The 18,921-nt window shown below is 39.1% G+C and overlaps 2 protein-coding genes across 2 annotated transcripts; one reads left to right on the top strand and one right to left on the bottom strand.

Moving 5' to 3' along the window:
• Window positions 1–5,520: 5,520 nt before the first annotated feature.
• LOC104455378 (transcription factor bHLH95) lies at window positions 5,521–11,546 on the top strand. The gene is made up of 4 exons (XM_010070178.2): window positions 5,521–5,880; window positions 6,371–6,829; window positions 7,910–7,987; window positions 11,385–11,546. The coding sequence occupies exons 1-4, from the start codon at window positions 5,521–5,523 to the stop codon at window positions 11,544–11,546; spliced, it is 1,059 nt and encodes a 352-aa protein (XP_010068480.2).
• A 236-nt stretch (window positions 11,547–11,782) lies between these two features.
• Window positions 11,783–18,491, bottom strand: LOC104453223 (polyadenylate-binding protein RBP47). The gene is made up of 6 exons (XM_010067745.3): window positions 17,784–18,491; window positions 15,772–16,252; window positions 13,884–13,975; window positions 13,686–13,816; window positions 13,386–13,482; window positions 11,783–12,178 (listed from the first exon to the last, which is right to left on the bottom strand). Exons 1-6 carry the CDS (start codon window positions 18,300–18,302, stop codon window positions 12,050–12,052), a joined length of 1,449 nt encoding a protein of 482 aa, XP_010066047.3. The 5' UTR covers window positions 18,303–18,491; the 3' UTR covers window positions 11,783–12,049.
• Window positions 18,492–18,921: the final 430 nt, after the last annotated feature.

Here is an 18,921-nt window from a genome sequence, read left to right as displayed (position 1 = left end):
ATGGTCTATTACTCAACCATCAAACATGTTAGTAGCCTTTGGTTTATTTTGTCATCTTCAAAACATCATAAGGGATTTCCCTAACACCCCCAACCCTGATTAGGTTGTCTTTATTGCCATCGCCCACGCTCAATCCTACTAGAGTTGCCTTCTGAAGTCCCTGCAACAAATCTCACAAATGCATGCTCCAGTTAATAACCAAAGATCAGATCTGAATCAGCCTGTTCCAGAGACCCTTACCATTGCTGAATCTACTCAATCAAGTTCTAGATCGTTGCTGAATCATCGTCCACAACTTCAATCCTTGTTTCAGCGCTGGCGTTCCCCCGATCCAGGTGTGCTGAAGGTAAATATAGATGGCTCCTTTCCTACGGCCTCTCAAGAAGGATATGTGGCTTGTGTTTGTCGAGACTCATCAGGAAGGCTGATCAATGGTTTCTCCTTTCGAACCACCTCTGCTTCTGCCCTGCAAACAGAAGTTCAAGTCCTCACCTTTTCGCTTCGTTTTTTGCTACAAAGAGGAAGATATGAAGATCACCTTATTCTAGAATTCGACTGTCAGGAAATGGTGGTGACGCTTCAAGACCCTAGCCGCACCCTTTGGGAAAATAGAGCTCTCTTCGCTGAAGCGGATGCACCGTCGCCTCTTCCCTAACCTAGTTGTGCAACACTATCGACGGGAGACGAATTCCGTGGCTGATTGGGCCGCCAAGGCCCACGGGCTTCATCTCCTCCCCTCTAATTGGCCTGAATTCCCCCCTCCCAAACGGTTTGACCTGATGTTTACAGTAAATGAATCTTTACCTGTTTTGACCAAAAAAAAAATACATATACTAATATTTATCATAACATATTCATATTTGCTTTGATAGTGATTATGACAATTTGATAACATGAATAATTGTCAATTGTCATTGTAAAGTTAGATAAATGAGATACTAAATTTGTTAATCTTAACAATGTAGAGAGGACCCCAACTAGCCCAAATTGAATGAAGAGACAAATTTTCTCATATTAAAGGATCAATTTTTTATTTATTTATCACAACTCAATGAATCATTATCGATGGAAGAAACGCTATGTAACATCTTTATATATACATTTGAAAAACTCGTTTGACAATAAATTTATCCCATGTTTCAAGCAATTTTCTTATTTTGGTTCTTATTTTTTTCGTTGTACAAATATTTGTTTTTGCTTTATTTCATTAGTTTGGGTTTATCTTGTGCAAAAGAGCAACTTAAATATTCAAGAACAAATATAATCAATGTGAAGATGATAATAAGTGAAATCCCAAGAGCCATAAAAAGGAAATAAGTAATCATGGTTTACCCCCAATATATTCATGGATCTTGTAGGGCTCTTCGAGCACCCAAGTAATTCTCACCAAATGTAGCAATCCCCTCGTTCTACACACATCAGGTGTCTACTAGAGATACACACTCCACCTATGAGGGCAACCCAAGGAAATGCTAACTATGGTGATTCAAAACTAAGCCTTGAATGTGGAAGATAAACATACTTCCCATGTGAGCAACCCTTAAGATTAGTTTCATATGCATTGTCTTTTCTAGTCAAATGAGCAATTAATAATTTGAAAATCAATTTGTTGAGTATGCTTGGGCACTTAATAAGGGATCGGCTCCGGCATTTGACTCCATGTGACGAGGTCGATCCCTCCTGTCCAGGGAATGCTACCAATTCTTTATAGGCCGAGCAAAGCCTAAAACAGGGCCATAGACCAGGAGGAGGAAAATGATCCCACAAGAATACGACTTATATTTAGTAGAAAGTTTACTTTAGACATCACCAAAAGGCACATTTGAAAAGTCTTAAAAAGTGCCTTTAACTTTTTTAATTACATTTCCATATCTACAATAGTGGCTCAACTTTAGAAAGTGAAGGTTAATATGAGAATACTCCCAATGGATCCACGAAAGCATGTCATGTGTATGCTCTCCGCAACTTGTAATAAATGCATCACATAGCATTATTCATCTAGAAGTCAGTTATAGAGGAGTTCCTCCACGCACATATAAATGCATCATTCATATATATATTTCTACACTTGCTCTTCTTTATTACAACGTATTCTTATTTCTATCATTAGTCATTGCAATAGATTTGATGATGTGAATTATTATAAGTAATCATTGTAAAGTTAAATATAAATGAGACACTTTATCTATAAACCCTAACAAGGTTGAGAGAACTCCAAGTGACCCGAACTGATATGAGAGAGATGGAATTTCCTCATATTGAAAAACCATTTTTTTTCCTTTTTAATCTCAACTCAACGAACACATTATCGATGAAAGAAAAGCTATGTAACGTTTATCGGCTGTCACGGAAATACCGTGTTGCCTGCCATGCGGAAATGGAATGGAATGGAAGGGACAAAACCAATCTGTAAGTTAGACACGATTTTCCGGAACTAAAGCTAAAAAGTTCATCCGAGACAGAGAAGAAAACCTCTGTCCCTAGATTCAAACCCAAAATCTACGTTCCAAATACCAAGTGCTACATTGGAAGTTCTTGCCTACCTGCGCTATTTGTCATCTTCCAGAAAACAGCGTCAATTATCAGATACGGTTAATTTAATTACGCAAAAGTTTTAACTAACTTACACAATATAATATGAAGAAAATAAACAAGTGCAATCCAATTGAAGTTTAAAATAGTGCATCATGCAGCTAATTTAAATCGACTTCTTGCGACCTTGCTTAGCCCTGTTCCCCATTATAATTGCCAGTTCTCAATATGATGCGTCGGATTCTCTCCCTCCTAGTCAATGGCAGGTCAGTGATTCCACCATAAATGAACTTATTCTAATTACCATGTTGTTAGAAATATGATTTTATGAGAATAATATTTTTAGATTATCATCGTTCACTTTATATTAAATATGTGGTCAATAAATACGGGAAGTGAAATTATTTGTCATTGTTATTTAAGCAAGTTTTCATTTTCTTTCCTCTATTGCGAAATTTTTCATAATGATCTCTTGACGATGTTTTGCTACTGCTTATTCCCCGTGTTAGCGCACCAGTTGAGACTTAAAGGACTCAATATTTAACATACATAGCAGAAGTAAGCGATGTGCTCGCTTATAAGTAAGTAATATCGACACTATAAAAATGTGTAGCAAAAATTAATTGTTGATTTAACTTATTTATCAAACATAATTACAAATAAGACCGAACAAATCATTTACCATAACACCAAAAATCAAGAAGGTCTATTCACCAAGTTCGACCTTGACATCAAATCTGTAAGTCATATCGCACTCACTTTCAAATTTACTAATATTTTTTTTAAAATTTTTAGAGAAGATGTTGCTATTGAAAATTGAATTCTTTAAAAATGTTTTGAACTAGTATATCCACGATTCTGGTATTTTAATATATTGATGAAGAAAATGGAAATACACTTTTATAATAAAATAAGAAAAAGAAGAAGAAAAGAAGCATTGAAAAATCTGGGAGCACCAATTCTCTAGGCCCCAAATCACTCAATACTCACTGCCAGTAATTTACAAAATAATAATAATTTTAAGCAAGCATATGCTCCTTTAAAATGATTTTGCTTAACCTTGCCCATTTAGAAAAAAATGAATGAACAAATAAAATTCATTCATTTATAAGCGCCATTTAATATTGTTACGTCATGCTAAATATATACTCTTAATAAATGGCATATAATAAATACTGTACCTTTTCTGGAAGCATGGAAAATATATACTCTTAATAAATGCACCAACTTAGTATCTTTCAGAATTTAAAGTGGACTCTTCCCCAGGGACATATTATATATATTCATGTTTCTTTTTGTCACAATATAGTCCTTTATATATATTAAGGAAAACTGAAATTCTTATGCCTTAACTAATTAACAATGTAATGCCATAAAGTCATGAGAATAACATGTTAGCTGCCATGCATAAATGGCAGGAACAATAAATTTGTAAAGGTAGAAAAAGATTTGCTTGAAGTAAATTGAAAAGCTTCATCCTGTAAACACCATTTAAGTGCTACATTGAAAGTATTCACCTCGTAAAATTCCCTTGATATTCTTCCTTATTCTAAGGTTCGTTTCCTGAATTTTTTGTATTTAGTTCTATGGAGCGTTACTTGAATGAGCAGTGTACGCAATAAACAACAAATAAGGCCGGCGGGAATCCCGACATGTCATCATTATGCAAGGAAATGTAACACCCGCACTTTCATTTAAATCAGCAGAAATTTCGTGATAGACAAAAGACGCGAACTTTTCAAATCAAATAAATTATTCAAAAATAACCAAAGACTCGACTCATCCTCGTAATCCAAAATACTTTTAGTTCATTGATAGATAAGTCGAGTTTACATGCTAGAGTGTTTGAACTTAGCTTGAAATATTTGCAATTCTAGAGTTTAACTTATTTAACAGTGAACAATTTTTAATCATGCAACTGACTTAAAAAATTACTCAATCAATCATAAACTTATTATACGAATATCGATTCAATCATAAACTTTTCAATTCTGTTAATTTAGTCTTGTGCAAAATTTCAATGTAGTCTTTCTGATTGTTGAAAATCGCTGACGTGGTGGCCCAATTATTATTAGCTATCCTACATAATATACCGTCACATCAAAGATTTTTAGCAAAAGTTGACCAAAAGAACTATCCTAAAATTTTGAGATGAAGTTTTTAGACTGAATTGATAAAATTGAAAAATTTTAAAATCAAATTGATATTCGTACAATAAATTTAGGATTGATCAAATAATATTCAACCAAATTAACATTAACAAGTTTTTTTTTTTTTTTTTTTTTTGTGATAGGAGAAACTAGCTTACACCGACAGTGCGCCGTAAACCCCTAGTGACACTAGTAGGGAAATCACCACCCCGACGCCACGCTTAAATCGCCTAATGATCCACCAACCTCCTGCAACTTAACAAGTGTTTGTTAGTACTAAATTTTTCAAAATGAAGTTGTCATTCAAAGTAATCTTGTCATAATTGGCGATTGGCTCGGTCAGTCTTCATGGGGCCCATCGGTTCAACGGGACCCGCCAGGAACGGCATTAGTCTTTTGTCTCTATTCTCTTATGGCAATGCGTTTTCGTTTTTAAGCCAGTAACGGCATTAGTCTCATGATTGTACTTTGGGCTCTTCTTTAAGCAAGTGCATCGCCTCTATTTCATGGCTAGCGAAGAGAAGAAAAATATTTCAAAATTTATTAAGATCAATTTACGAAAATTAATTTACTTAAGGATCCTTCTATTGATCACTAATTATGACCCACCTTTTTAAAGATTCGTTTACAGTTTGACCCATCACTTTAATAAACTAGATTTGCAGGTCAGTCTTAATTAACTTACCAAGTTACCGTCTCTGTCTTTGTTTCCTCTTTTTCTTCTATATATCATCCTTCTCTTGATTACTCTTCACCCCCCTCTTTCTCTCTCTCTCTGTCCTCCCCCTCCCTTTCGCCCTCTCTCTCTCTCTCCACATAAGCTATTGTTGTTGTTGCCATGTCTGAAGGAGGAGATCATGTCGCTTTCCCATGGAAGAACCCAACATGGGATTTTGCAAAGCCTGATAATTCTAGCAATGTTGGAGATAGGTTAGGTAAGAAGACTGCTTGCTCTAGCTCTCATGCCCAGACCGCGGTGGAAAATGAGCTCCGCCCGGTGCCAACTAGGAAGCGATCCCGCGACATGATCAAAGAAGGCGAGGACAAGAACGGAAAAGGTGAGCTCGCTGCGAACGGAGCAAAAACGGTGGGCGAGTCGGACCACGAGATCCATATATGGACAGAGAGAGAGAGGAGGAAGAAGATGAGGAACATGTTTGCTAATCTTCATGCTTTACTTCCTCATATTCCTCCTAAGGTAGGTTCGTTGTTTGTCGCCTCAATCTCTGCTTATCTTGCCTCACTCAAAAAGAGAGAGAGAGAGAGAGAAGGGAAAACTCATTCAGAAAATGAGAGGAAAATCATAAGGGAAACGATAATGGTATTGAGCACTTGATGGAAGAAGATTTGCTTTCACTTGCATTTAATGCTGACACTCGGTATTTATAGAGATTTAATAATGACATCATCATTGGCTAGTACTATGAGATTTGCATAATCTATCTTGATTTATAAAGCACAAGATGATTGTTTATCAATTGAATTCCATCGTTGGAGAAACCAAATTTATCTGGGCAACATTTTCCATAGCCTGTATAAAAGCATTTAAAGAGAAATAATTTTTCTTTTTCGTTGGTACTTTTGATTTCAATTGCACTAACACATACAGTCAATGGAAATTCCCAGATGTAACTTGTAACTGTTCTTAAGTCTTATTCATCTCTCTACACAATGATTTTCTTGTGCAGGCTGACAAGTCTACCATAGTGGATGAAGCTGTCAACTACATCAAAAACTTGGAGAACACTCTTCAAAATCTGCAGAAGCAAAAGCAAGAAAAGTACCATTGCACTGCCATCTTTAACTGCGAGCCGTCGACTGTGGTCAATTCCCAGAGTCTAGCTAGTGACTCGAGGGAAGCTTTCTTGGCCAGTCAAGGGTCTGCCGCCGGCAATTTGCCCATCAGCGCCGCAAGCAGTTCAGCGTCATCTCCAGTCTTTCGACATCCTATAGCCTTTCAAACCTGGTCTTCTCCCAATGTTGTTCTGAACATCTGCGGCGATGAAGCGATGATCAGTGTCTGCTCGCCCAAAAAACCCGGACTGTTTACTGCTATCTGCTATGTGTTGGAGAAGCATAAGATCCAAGTGGTATCCGCTCAGGTGTCGTCGGATTACAGCCGAAGCCTTTACATGATTCAAGCTCAAGTAAGTTTGCTTTTAATTCTCCAATACTGATAAACGATATGCTGTTGTGCTATAAATAATTTAATGTGTTTTAATCCCCATTTTGCCGATAAAAAGAAGAAGATGAATCGATTATGCGAGGAGCAGTGTATAGCATTCGCACGCACATTTTCGAGTTCGGTATGCCAGACAATGTGGCAATCGGATATTGAATATAATCCTTTTTTTTAAAGGCCTGGTTACAATCTAACACTACTCTGAACATCAATTTAGCGTGGTAGACTTAGTTACCCAACATTTTTTTATTTTTTGGTAACTGAGGAATCTGCCTGAGCTTAGTTACCCAATATTGTTGCACACTATTTTTACTATTACATTGATTGTTACGTTTATATATTCTAAATTAGAACTTTGCCCTAGATTAATGTTTGAGTTCGATAGCACCACGGATGACTACTTTAGTAACTTACACGGGCTAAACTTCATTTGCAATGTTTACCTAACCTAGTCACCCATTTGGCCGATATCATCTATGCTTATATTTCATTTGATTATCTATACATTAGATAAAAGAGTGATATTTGTTGTTCGTTAGCCCTAAATAACCAAATAAGGGCAAAATTAAGACTATCCTGCAGTTCATTAAGGCTAGTAAGTGTGAGGCAGAGGTGAAACCGGAACGTGATGAGAAAGTACATTTTAAACCTTGAGCCCGTGAAACACACCATAAGCTCATGGACCCTACGAGGCATAAATCGAAGTCTTAGAGTGTTGGGCGATTGCCCTAAAAATGAGATTGTTAGTGCTTAATCCCATATAATACCTATAACACGCGCCTAATTATACATCATAGTGCCTCAACCACTAAGCCAGTCTCACCAGATTAACAAGCAGTTCTTGTGAACAACATATATATATCCCAGAAGCTAATCAGCACCTAGATAGAAGTACAAACGTGTGGTGAGTACTTCTGCACATTGTGCACATTACTTGTAACTTAAAATCAGTGTGTCCTCGCATTTGTTTTTTGCTGTGTAATGTGCACGTGACCAACATTGACATCGAGTGAGGGACACAATACGACTTCTTCAACCTGCGCAGGTTGCAGGAGCTTCGGACCAACAAGCAGAAGTGCTCCCAGTGGAAGAGATATTCAAACAAGCCGCAACGGAGATCATGGTCTGGACCTCCCCCTGATTTCACGAGCAATATCTGTTCATCGAAGTTGGTATTTTTATCAAATTAATGTCATGCAGCTGTTTCTTTAAGGAGCGATAATAGCAGATGAGGTTATCTATATGGTGTTTTTGCGGGCAATGTGCAGGCGCATAAACCCTAAACTAGCAACCCTGGTTTCTTTTTGAAGGCTTATTTCCTTGGTGTTCTTACCTAACAAAAGCTTCAAAGCATGTTTAAACATCAAATACTCTCACCAAAACGATTCGAGAGCCTTCATGTCGTGATCTCGAGATGAAGAGCACAAGAATCGATACTTCTCACAAGAAGGTTTTGAGGCCTTCATGGTGCGATCTCAAATCAAATGTTGCAGGCTTTGGTTTAGAAGATCATCGAGGTCTTAGTGACTTGATCTAAACGAACTTCAGTCGGAAAATAGAACTCGTCAGGTCTCGATGACTGAAATCCGACAAGCATAGCTCTATGCGTGTTGGTCTGTTGTTCTAGAAATGAAGAGTGATGCTCGCTAAAGAGGAGAAAGGGGAAGCTTTGACGCTCATTTTTGCTGCTAGATCATGGATGTTTATTCACAATTTCATAGTCTAACAATCATCAACTTTGAATTCAAACAAATATCCAATCCATTTTGATTTTTATTTAGATATATGTTGATCTAATTTAGTTTTCCAATCGACGATATTCAAATTTATGACAAAGTAGGCAGATAATGAATTTGTGTCCAAATTCAGTCGAACAATTACCATAATAAAACAAAAAAAGATTATGACGGGCTAGTGGAATTTTCAATGGAGGAGTTGAAATATAAGTGTAGAGCTTCACCTGTAAATTTTGAGAATCAGCTGTACCATATCTTCTAAACAGTTGGAAAAACCACCTCTCGATCCCGGCCATGAAGAACCACCTCTTCAAAGTGGTCTGAGACAAGGCTATCACCTTCAAGAATGTCGAAGATAATTTCAGAAACAAAATGTTGCAGAGAAGTTGGGGCCTAGACCTGATTATTTTCACTAGAGACCCATAGGTAGTTCGTTCCGACGGTGGCCTCTTCCTCGCCTGTGGCATGTTTGGTAGCCAGTTCACCGTGCCGTGCTTCTTTTGGTCTTGGTGTTGTAGTGTGTGTGCCATGATTTGTGGCTTTTACATCTCATCACCCTTCCACTCCTTTTGTTCCTGCATTTAGAGTGCAAGTTAGTGACGGGATCTTTTGTACATTTGGCCCTTCCTCAATATATTTCTTACATTTTACCCAAAAAAAAAAAAAAAAAAATCTTCTAAACAGTAAATTGCCAATAAAAAAAAAAGAAAAAAGAAATCAAACTCAAGACTTCTTGAATAGAAAAGAGCCGAGAATCCCTTGGTTATATCCTCATTTCCGATTTTATCATAGAGAATGACAACGGTAAATTTATTTGCAGAAAATGTCGATGCACAACTTTCAAAAGCTGCGCATAAGCCGATTCACATGCTCTGCGGCCCATAATCTGCATGTCACAAAGAAAAGAAGTCCCCGGACCATTTGCTTCTAGGGTAACCTTCAATGCTTAAGTCGGGAAATATGCATGGTCTTTATTGTTGGGTGCCCCGACAACCTTACGGTCGCGCGTCCCATGACATGATGGGCCCGCTTGCTTAAAGGTTTCCACCAGATCTAATTTGGAGTTCTGGATGATGCAAGCTCAACGTACTTAGGCCGTTTGACCCCCTAACCATGCTAGTGCAAAAATAATTAAACAAACAAAACAGAATAAAAATAAAGCACTGCGTTGTTGCCATAATGAATTGAAAAATCATCTCGTTTACTTAGTGTAGATTCTATTAGAGCTTCAAGAATTTTGGAGCACAAGTTGAGGGCCGCAGTTCATTTTAAAGAGAGAATTTCCAATTCTAGCCAAGTTTATCTCTTTTTTTGGGTCAAATACTTAATCTTGCGCTTTTATGAGCTTTCAAATATTCTAAATTTACTTGTTATTATACATCTACACTATAATAGAAGAAATAAAAGAGACTTCTAAAGGACAAACAAGAAGGTTCCACGAGAACGTAGCACTAATTTGACTCAACGATTTTCACATTTAAAATAGGGGTTTGCCAGCAGGCCGAAAGAAATTGGAGGCGTCGTCGAAGAAAATTCCTCCCAGTTTTTATCTGGCAAATTAATGAAGGAAATAGTTGAATACTAGGCGTTATTCACGCTTCAATCCGATTCCCATATAAAATAATAATTAAAATGGAGTATGAAAAAGTTCAAGCATAATAAGAACCTTATAATACTGTACGAAGTAAACAATAAAAACTTGAAGCAATTATCACGAACGTGAAAAGGCCTACATGCTTCGTATATTCTTTTGTTACTTCTCATTCCACGCCTCACTACTACTTAATCAATTAAATTAAATAATAAAATTGAAAAATATTAAAATATTATTAAAAATTATCCACGTCAGTACCGATATTCATATCACTCATATTCAGCTAAAATTAGCCAAAACGACTGAATTGACAATAAGTCAAAAGTTTGATAACTAAAGTAGCATAATTAAAAAATTTATAAGTAAATTGATACCAAGACGATAGGTTTAGGACTTTTCCGATATTTTTCCCCGTTCCAATGACAGAATAATTAGATGCAGCCCACCGTATGTTTCTGAGATCCACAGATAGACAATACTTGATTGAGCCATTCTCAGTATTTGATGCATCTATCGTCGCCGAATGGAAATATTTAGTCATCGAACCATGAGTATTCCATCACAATCGCGAGGGTGCCCCCGAAATCCTTGTCCGTTGTCGCAAAAGATGGGCTTTCAATCGCAACCCTCAGTAGATCGACAAACTGAGCATCAACTACGATTCCAATTGTTTAGGAGGGAAATTTGCTACCTCCATGTTAACATCCAGAATCCACCGTCATCGACCATCTAGGCCACCTTCATCTTCGTTCCACCCTACCTACCGTAGCCACCACTGTATTTCTCATGCCGCACAGCGGCCGCCACTGCCTGCTCAGGTCGCCCGCAACGCCAACCTTGCAATCCTGCAATTGCCACCACCGTAACTACGCCTTGTTCTCTCTAGATGAAGCTCGCAAAGCATTAAGCTTTGGCGATGGCAACAAGCTTGACATGGCACGAGCTCATTCTAAAATCTGAAGTAAAGGTCAGCGGGTGTTTCGTCCTCCAATCAACGCCACCTTAACTATGTTTTACCCTCTCTAGACAAAGGTCGACGTTGCACGAGCTCATTCTAGATCTGAAGTAATGGAGAACGAGTGTTTCCTCACCACCACCATAACCATGCTTTACCCTCTCCAGTCGAAGCTTGCTAAGCATCATGCATTAAGCATTAAGCTTTGTTAATGGCAACAAGGTCACCATTGCAGGAGCTCATTCTAGATCGGAAGCAAAGGAGGCCCGGTGATTCCTCCGCCAATAGCTATGAGCTCATTGCAGTTGCAGGAGAGGACCCATTCATCAGCCAGAGGGAGAGGGAGAGGGAGAGGGAGAGCATTGACATTAGCTTGCTTGCAGTGAGTTATTTTTAGCTAAATTCACATGTAAATGACGGAAATGAGAAAGTATATACGAATGTGTTGCCACAGCACATGCCAACTGAACAGCGACACATTCATATGCGGTTTCGTATATATATAAACATGGAGTGAATAAGCCTAATTCCTAAGATGACCTAAAGAAGAAAGATTCGGAGAGAAGACCATTCATCAATGTTCTACCAAGCTGAATGGACATATACTTAACCCTGTGATCAGAGAGAGAGAGAGAGAGAGAGCACGACCACCTTAACACCGGTGGCTCGATTAAGAGAAAGCATGCGTGATGGTTGCGAGTTGCGCTTCCAAGGTTGATTCGAAAAAGAATTAAGCTGTTCCTCTACTCCCACAATCCACCTAAAGTACTCATACATCCCTACACAATTCTAGTGTCAAAACACAATCTTCCTGGGAAAAATTCTTCACACACTTTAACTCCATGAATAATTCGAGAAGACCATTTGTTTCACATCCACGAGTTTTTTAGCTTACTTCTATTACATAACCCCATTAGCCACCGCTGCAACATTTAGGCTAGAATCCTGGTTTGATGTAGCAGCATACCCATTGGCATATCCACCGTGGTACGATCCGTTCCACTGGTTACTACTCCTCTCTGTTCTCCACTGTCAAACCATGTACCACTATTGAGTGAGTTCAAACAGATTATAGGCAAAAAAGGGTTGATAAGCATATAAGGAAAGAGAGGAGAAATCTATAATGTCACTAGGAAAATCCAGTGGAGGAGATAAAAGGCATGCTGGACTTCTGATACTGTTTTATAAGACACAGCAACAACTGTGGCTCTTAATATCCGACGTATCCACACCACCAAAATCTGACCAATCATGTGGAGCAATCCATTGAGGTCGCCTGAGAACGATGACCACACCATTGCCGTCTCAAGCATGGTGGTCACTGTCCTGAGGTGACACCAAAGACTTAGCAACCATCATGTCTTTGACTGGAAAGACCACTTTGTGTAAGCACAGAGAGAGAGAGAGAGAGAGAGTAAAACTCGCGGCAGTTGCACACTGTGAGCCACCACTCATTACCTTCTCTGATGACAATTTGGTAGAGAGATAAACCAAGACCTAGAATGGAACCATCTTTGGCATCTCCACCAGTGACATCACTGGTGGTCCATATCTACAAAGATTTACATAGGTCGTTGCACATCTAAAGCGCGATCTCTGCAACCTTGATAATATTTATAAATTGGTCAATATTTGGAGATCTTTTGTTGGAAAAAAAAACCATTTTAGATTTCTTAATTTAATCTCCTATTTCAGATTTAATTTTTTTAATCTACAAAAATTTCCAACAACATTAATGTGACCGTGGTAATGGTGGCGATGATGATGGCTGAGCAATGGCATGGTCATTTTGTTAATGCATCCAAAATATTGGATTTTTGAATGGACTTGGCTCATGGCCAGGTCATTTCAAGGATGGGTCATTCAAGTTGTATAAGACCAAAATGGGTGAATACATATTAAAATGGGTTGTTATGATCATGAATTATATTTTACCCACACAAACCCGACCCGACCCGACCCGCTAATTTGCCAGCCCTATTCGCACCATGCAGTAGACAAAAGAAAGGTGTTTCACAACCTTCAAAAGCATGACTATGCTATTTCCTTCCAAATGAACCGAAACCTCCAAGAAAGCTAGTTAAAAATGAACAATGAAAGAACCGAAATATGAGCAAAGGTGCCCAAATGACTATCTTATAAGGATAAGCATGCAAAAAGCTTTTTCATTTTGTTCACCTGAAAAAAGCTGGTAAAGAGGGCATCCAAATATCAACTAAGAGCTTTAAAAATTTACCTGCTTGTTTGCTGGGCTTCTGCCCCAAGATAAACGAACAGACTGCTTGCCGATGGTTGTGCCATTCAAGTCCTGCATAGCTTCCTCCGCATTTTTCCTAGTGACAGAAACAGGCAGATGTAAACACTAGGCCTTTTCAATTGTGATGGAAGTAAGATAATGACTTCATATTTGATCATGCTTCGGTAGGTAATGCTCTGAGGTCCTGCACGTTTTTCTCTACTGGCTTTTTCATAACTTTATGGCTTCTTTATAGTATTTTCCTCCCATCTTTTACAGGAAACAAATACGAATGGGCACCTGTCTGCAAAATGCACAAAGCCGCATCCTTTTCCAGCAGGTATTTTTACTGAGACCACCTCACCAAACTGAGAAAATGTCTGCCTGAGATCTTCATCACTAACATCAGAGTCAAGCCCTCCCACAAAGATCTGCAATAAAGCTTGAGTTATCAAGATATATAGGGCTCAAATGACTAACTGTAAGGAGAACACTCACAGTAGAATTGTTTGACTCGTGGGCCTGGGATCCTTGTGAAGTAGCACCATTTGATGCGTGTCCACCAGCATGTCCACCGGCCAACACCAAGGCTAATTAAAGAGACAATCAGTACAAATCTATGACACAACAAAGATAGACAAGACACTTCATCTAAATAGAATAAAGAAGAAGTGATATCACGAATAGCTGTTGCTGAAGAGTAACCTGAACTAATATATTCCCATTAGACTTACAGAAATTCACATGCTCAAGATTCTTGGGTGCTAACATAAGGGTGATGAAATAAATCAATATTTCCTCATGACTACAGTTCTCATGGGAAGTAGATGCAAGGACCTAATAAATTATATAATCTACACATCAAGACAACAACTCTTAAGAAGCCTTGAGAGCCAGTGAAGAGACACTATCTGAGAAATAAGGAAAGGAAAATTCTTTTTCTTCACTGCAGTTGAGTATTTAGTGTCCGTGTTTCATTGAAGGATCCTTTTTCGCAGTCTATACTCATGTCATTGTAATCCAATACATTTTATTAATACAGTTTATCCACTGAAAGAACATAATTTCTACTCACTCCAAAGTCAAATGACAATTAAGAGCAATGAAAAAGCCACAATATCATGAGTTCGAGCAACTGCCACAGGTCAGCATGCAAAAATTACTATTAATACCTACAATTGTCTTCATATACTTCATTATGCCCCCATCGTTCTGTATGCTTTACACCCACTAAATTCTAACTACAAAATTTGACCCTAATAGAACATGAAACACCCGAATCACAAGAAAAACAATATTCCTGACTTATAAATCCACTCAAATTATTCAAACACATGAAAAAGAAAAAAAATTTATTCCCATTTTTCGCGTGATTTATGGTCTTAAACCCTATTTTAAATAGAACTCATATCGCAACTTATTCATGTGACACAAATTTTTAGGATATTTTGTGTTAGCTTGGACTATATATGTCGATAATGTAATAGAAGTTGTCATTTAGCACAATCACATGCAAGAATGGTGATCTGAATCCTATGCAATCTTTGCTTCGCGACTTTTATCTGCATAAAATTTGGACCACCAGTCTTGCATATGACCTGTATTCCAAGGACATTTTACGGTCAATTCGGCACCATTTGTACCATCCCATAACAATGTTGCCACTAACCTCAATTACACGCAAGAGTCAACCATAATTGGCACAGACGACAATTACAGTCCAAACTAATGTACAGCTTAAAGTACTCAAATCTCAACGACTAAAGATTATTTTGCAAAAGCTATCAAACATAAGAATTGTGGATTGCCTCATGTTAAAAAAGAAATCATATTTTTTTTTTATTGACCATAATGGCAAAATGCCCGAGATCATCCACTGCTGAGATGATCAACAAAAATTTGATTTATTGTCCTTGGTTCTAAATTCCCACATAACAAAATCGTTTCACACAGCTTGAATCATGCATTGCCAAATGCATGCTCTAAAACACAAAATAGCATGACCATATCACAGCAGAGCCACAGCACAACCATAACCATCATTAAATGGAACTCCTTATGATAAATCTGAAATAGTTGCAGGCATCAATTGTTACACCTCGGATGCACATGATATCCACACATACAAATGATGGCAAGCCAAAGAATGAGTTTACTTAAATGGCTGAATGATATCAAAAGCAAATGGAAAATAAAAAATTTCAATAGGTTTGAAGAAAACTCAGGTGGATCATAATTACAGGAAGTCAACCAAGAAGAGTTTAGTTTCACCAAACATATATAAAGATATGAGACAAAATTTTGACTTGTGTGATATTAAATTACCCTTCCTGAATTTTTAAGGATGATCTCAAGCAAACAAAGGAAAGGAATCATTCCCAAATACCTTGAGATGAATACTGTTGCTGATATCCGGAAGATTTCTTTGGCGTAGCAACACCAATGCGCATGGGCCTACTTGAGCAATATGCACCATTCATTTCAGTCATGGCCCTTGACTTCTCATTCTCATCACCAAACCTAACAAATCCATAACCTTTTGAACGGCCAGTATTTGAATCAATCACAACTTTTGCCCCTTTAACAGAAGTATATTTAGCAGCAAAAGTCTCCTGCAGTAAAGCATCGGTTACATCCGAAGCCAAATCTCCCACAAATATCGAAAGGTCAGAACCCATGTCCAATCGCTTATCACCTGAACTGAACATTGCCCAATTCAAGCGGAAGGGTTGCTCTGTATTTGGCATGGAAGTGCCATTATAGCTCTGTAAGACTTTCTCTGCTGTAGCATGTGAACTAAACTCAACAAACCCATACCCCTCTGACTGACCAGTTTGTTTATTACGTATTACTTTTACAGAGGAAACCTGCACATGCAAGAAGCAAATCAGAAGATGAGGGTGGAGTTACGGGAAAATGCTTCCATGGCAAAGATAAAAGAGATTATACAGAGCACATTTCCCTCAATTTTAAAAACAAATAATCCAGCAAAGTAAGTATTTTCTTCAATTCTTGCCGAACAAAAAATTACTATAGAGCTAGTTATCCAAGATCACATGAGGTCAAACATGAAGCACCCTCTAATAATCACACTTGTCAAGACACAACTTTTAATCTCCATGAAGTTCTGATTCAATAGCCCAACACAAACTAAAATTACAGACAAGTTTCCCATTCATTATTTCTCTTTATATGCATTTACACCAAAAGCTTGATCGCCGAATAAGTGATAAGACTTTCTCTAAAATTATGAAAGAAGTTATTTGGATAAATGAAAAATATTTCAGGTTCAAGCTTTCTTTCAGGAGAATTTGCTGGTGCACTAGTGAGGAGATATGGTATTCTTCCAATCTAAGTTACTAGAAATTGTATTTCCACTGCCTCCTATACCTGTTATCTACTGTTGTTCAGCAAATAGATTTAATTTGATCATGTGGAACAGCTCTAAACATCTGGAAGGCTAACCAAATCTGACTTTCCACTACCAGTTCCCACATGACTTTCCACTACCAGTTCCCACATGAGACTCACTTTTCAACACACCTGCTATAGAGCAGCCTTGTACACGACAATTCAAATATGCCTCTATCATTGGACTTCTCACATTAGCATATTTATGAAATGCACAACCACCCACCAATTATCTCTAGAAACTGTTTAAGAACAAGAAGAAGAAGAAGAAATGGTGCATGAAAAACATGCTTTGACTTAACAATGTGGGTTTAGGGTTTCTTCCAGAGCACTCACTTCATTTCCTACTCCCCCCCCCCACAAAAAAAAAAGAAAAAAAAAAAGAAAAGAAAAATCTCATTTTGTTCTTTCTCCGAATCAGTCATCTTTCAGCCTTCCTCAATAGCCACGATCAATCTTATACTAGAAGCAAATAATTAGTATTACCAGATCGAACTCTAATTCATTGCACTCAGCACTTCAACACTCAGATCCGGGGCTCCCAATTACTGAAGTCCGTTAGGTCAAGCTATTAATTGCTTGCGCCAGCAGGTAGCACATCCATGGGCTTAAACGTAAGAAGATGCATTGAATCATGCGGGACGCAACTTTGACCGAAGTGCACGTTATGTTTGACTTTCAATCCTTCAAAACAATTAAATCAATCCGCTTAACCCCCCAAAAACGCAGCTCACGAAACTCCCTCATTCCCATCATCTGGAGCGGTACAATAAGGCAAACACACGCATAAATCCAACAATATACGTCCCTCGAGATCCAAAAAAACCAAGTTCCACTCAAACAAACACGTCATTCCCTATACGCACTCGCCCTAATTTCATTGCTCATAACAGAGTTACTCATCAGTCATGGCGGGGATCCAACCGAAATCGGGGACTTTGCTTAGAACTGAAGAAGAGAGAGAGGAAGAGAGATTCGGGAGTTGACCTCGCCGGTGTGAGAGAAGCAGCTGTGGAGGTAAGTCTCGTCCATCCAGTGGTGCAGATCGCCGATCCAGATGGTCTTTGCGTCGTCGGAGCCCGACGCGCCCTGCTGCAGCTGCTGCTGATACTGCGGCGGCTGCTGGCGCGGCTGCTGCTGCGGCTTCTGGTGGTAGCCCTGCTGCTGCTGGTGGTACCCCTGCTGGTAGCCGTGATGCTGGGGCGCGAGCTGCTGGTAGTGGTAAGGCAAGTAATGGTGGGGATACAGCATCATCTGCTGCTGCTGCTGCTGCTGCTGCTGCTGCATCATCGCCATCGCGGCCGCCGGGTACTGCATCATGCCGCCCCCCGCCGCCGCCGCCGCCGCAGCCATCATCCACTGCTGCTGCTGCTGCTGCTGCTGCGGCTGCTGCTGCTGCTGCATCCACTGCTGCTGCTGCTGCTGCTGCGGCGGCGGCTGGGTGGGGTGCTGCTGCGGGTTCGGATCGCCGCCGCCGCCGCCGCCGTCGCCGCCGCTGAGTGGCATTTTCGGTCCGGCGAGTGTAGATCTAGAACACGCGCGTCCCTCTCTCCCTCTCTCGCCCTCTCTTTCTCTCTCTAGGGGAGCGTGTGGAAATGGGGGAGGAGGTAAGAGAGAGAAAGAGACGCGGTCTGAGGGAGGGGGAGGACCGAGTAAAAGACGGCTGCAGAGGCGAGAGGAGAGAGAGGGAAGGAAGGTGGCGGATTGTAGGTTTTATATGGAGTCCCGATTTTTCTCTCTCTCTCTCTCTCCGGCGTCGTTTTCCCGATTTTCTTTCTTCTTCCTTCTTCCTTCTTCCTTCTTTCCTTCTTCCTTCTTGCTTCCTTTATTTTATTTTATTTTATTTTATTTTTGTGGGGGGAGCCTCGGTTGCGTCGTTATTGGCTCGCCGTCCAAATTTTTGTTCTGTTTTTTTTTCCGCGAAGCTCGTTAATCATGGGGTAGGACACCTCGTCCTAGTCGTAGATGTGAATGCACGCACCGAGAATCCGGCGCTTGGATATGGAAACCCTAGAACTTTTGTCTAATAAAAAACTTTTTTATAATTTTTTATTTATTCTGATGATATGACAGATAATTGTACCCATGAGGAAAATAAGAATTTTCATCGCATAAAACATATTTT

Source organism: Eucalyptus grandis, chromosome 7 (assembly GCF_016545825.1).
Source record: "Eucalyptus grandis isolate ANBG69807.140 chromosome 7, ASM1654582v1, whole genome shotgun sequence".
NCBI lineage: Eukaryota > Viridiplantae > Streptophyta > Magnoliopsida > Myrtales > Myrtaceae > Eucalyptus > Eucalyptus grandis.
This window is presented reverse-complemented; position numbering and strand designations above follow the sequence as displayed.

Coding starts and splice junctions, on each gene's coding strand:
- LOC104455378 (XM_010070178.2), top strand. CDS start 5,521: ATGTCTGAAGGAGGAGATCATGTCGCTTTCCCATGGAAGAACCCAACA. Junction 5,881..6,370: donor TTCCTCATATTCCTCCTAAG/GTAGGTTCGTTG, acceptor TTTCTTGTGCAG/GCTGACAAGTCTACCATAGT. Junction 7,988..11,384: donor AAGCCGCAACGGAGATCATG/GTCTGGACCTCC, acceptor TCACCATTGCAG/GAGCTCATTCTAGATCGGAA.
- LOC104453223 (XM_010067745.3), bottom strand. CDS start 18,302: ATGCCACTCAGCGGCGGCGACGGCGGCGGCGGCGGCGGCGATCCGAAC. Junction 16,253..17,783: donor GCTTCTCTCACACCGGCGAG/GTCAACTCCCGA, acceptor TTGCATGTGCAG/GTTTCCTCTGTAAAAGTAAT. Junction 12,179..13,385: donor GAAGCCCAGCAAACAAGCAG/GTAAATTTTTAA, acceptor ATGGTTTGACAG/TGGAGAACAGAGAGGAGTAG.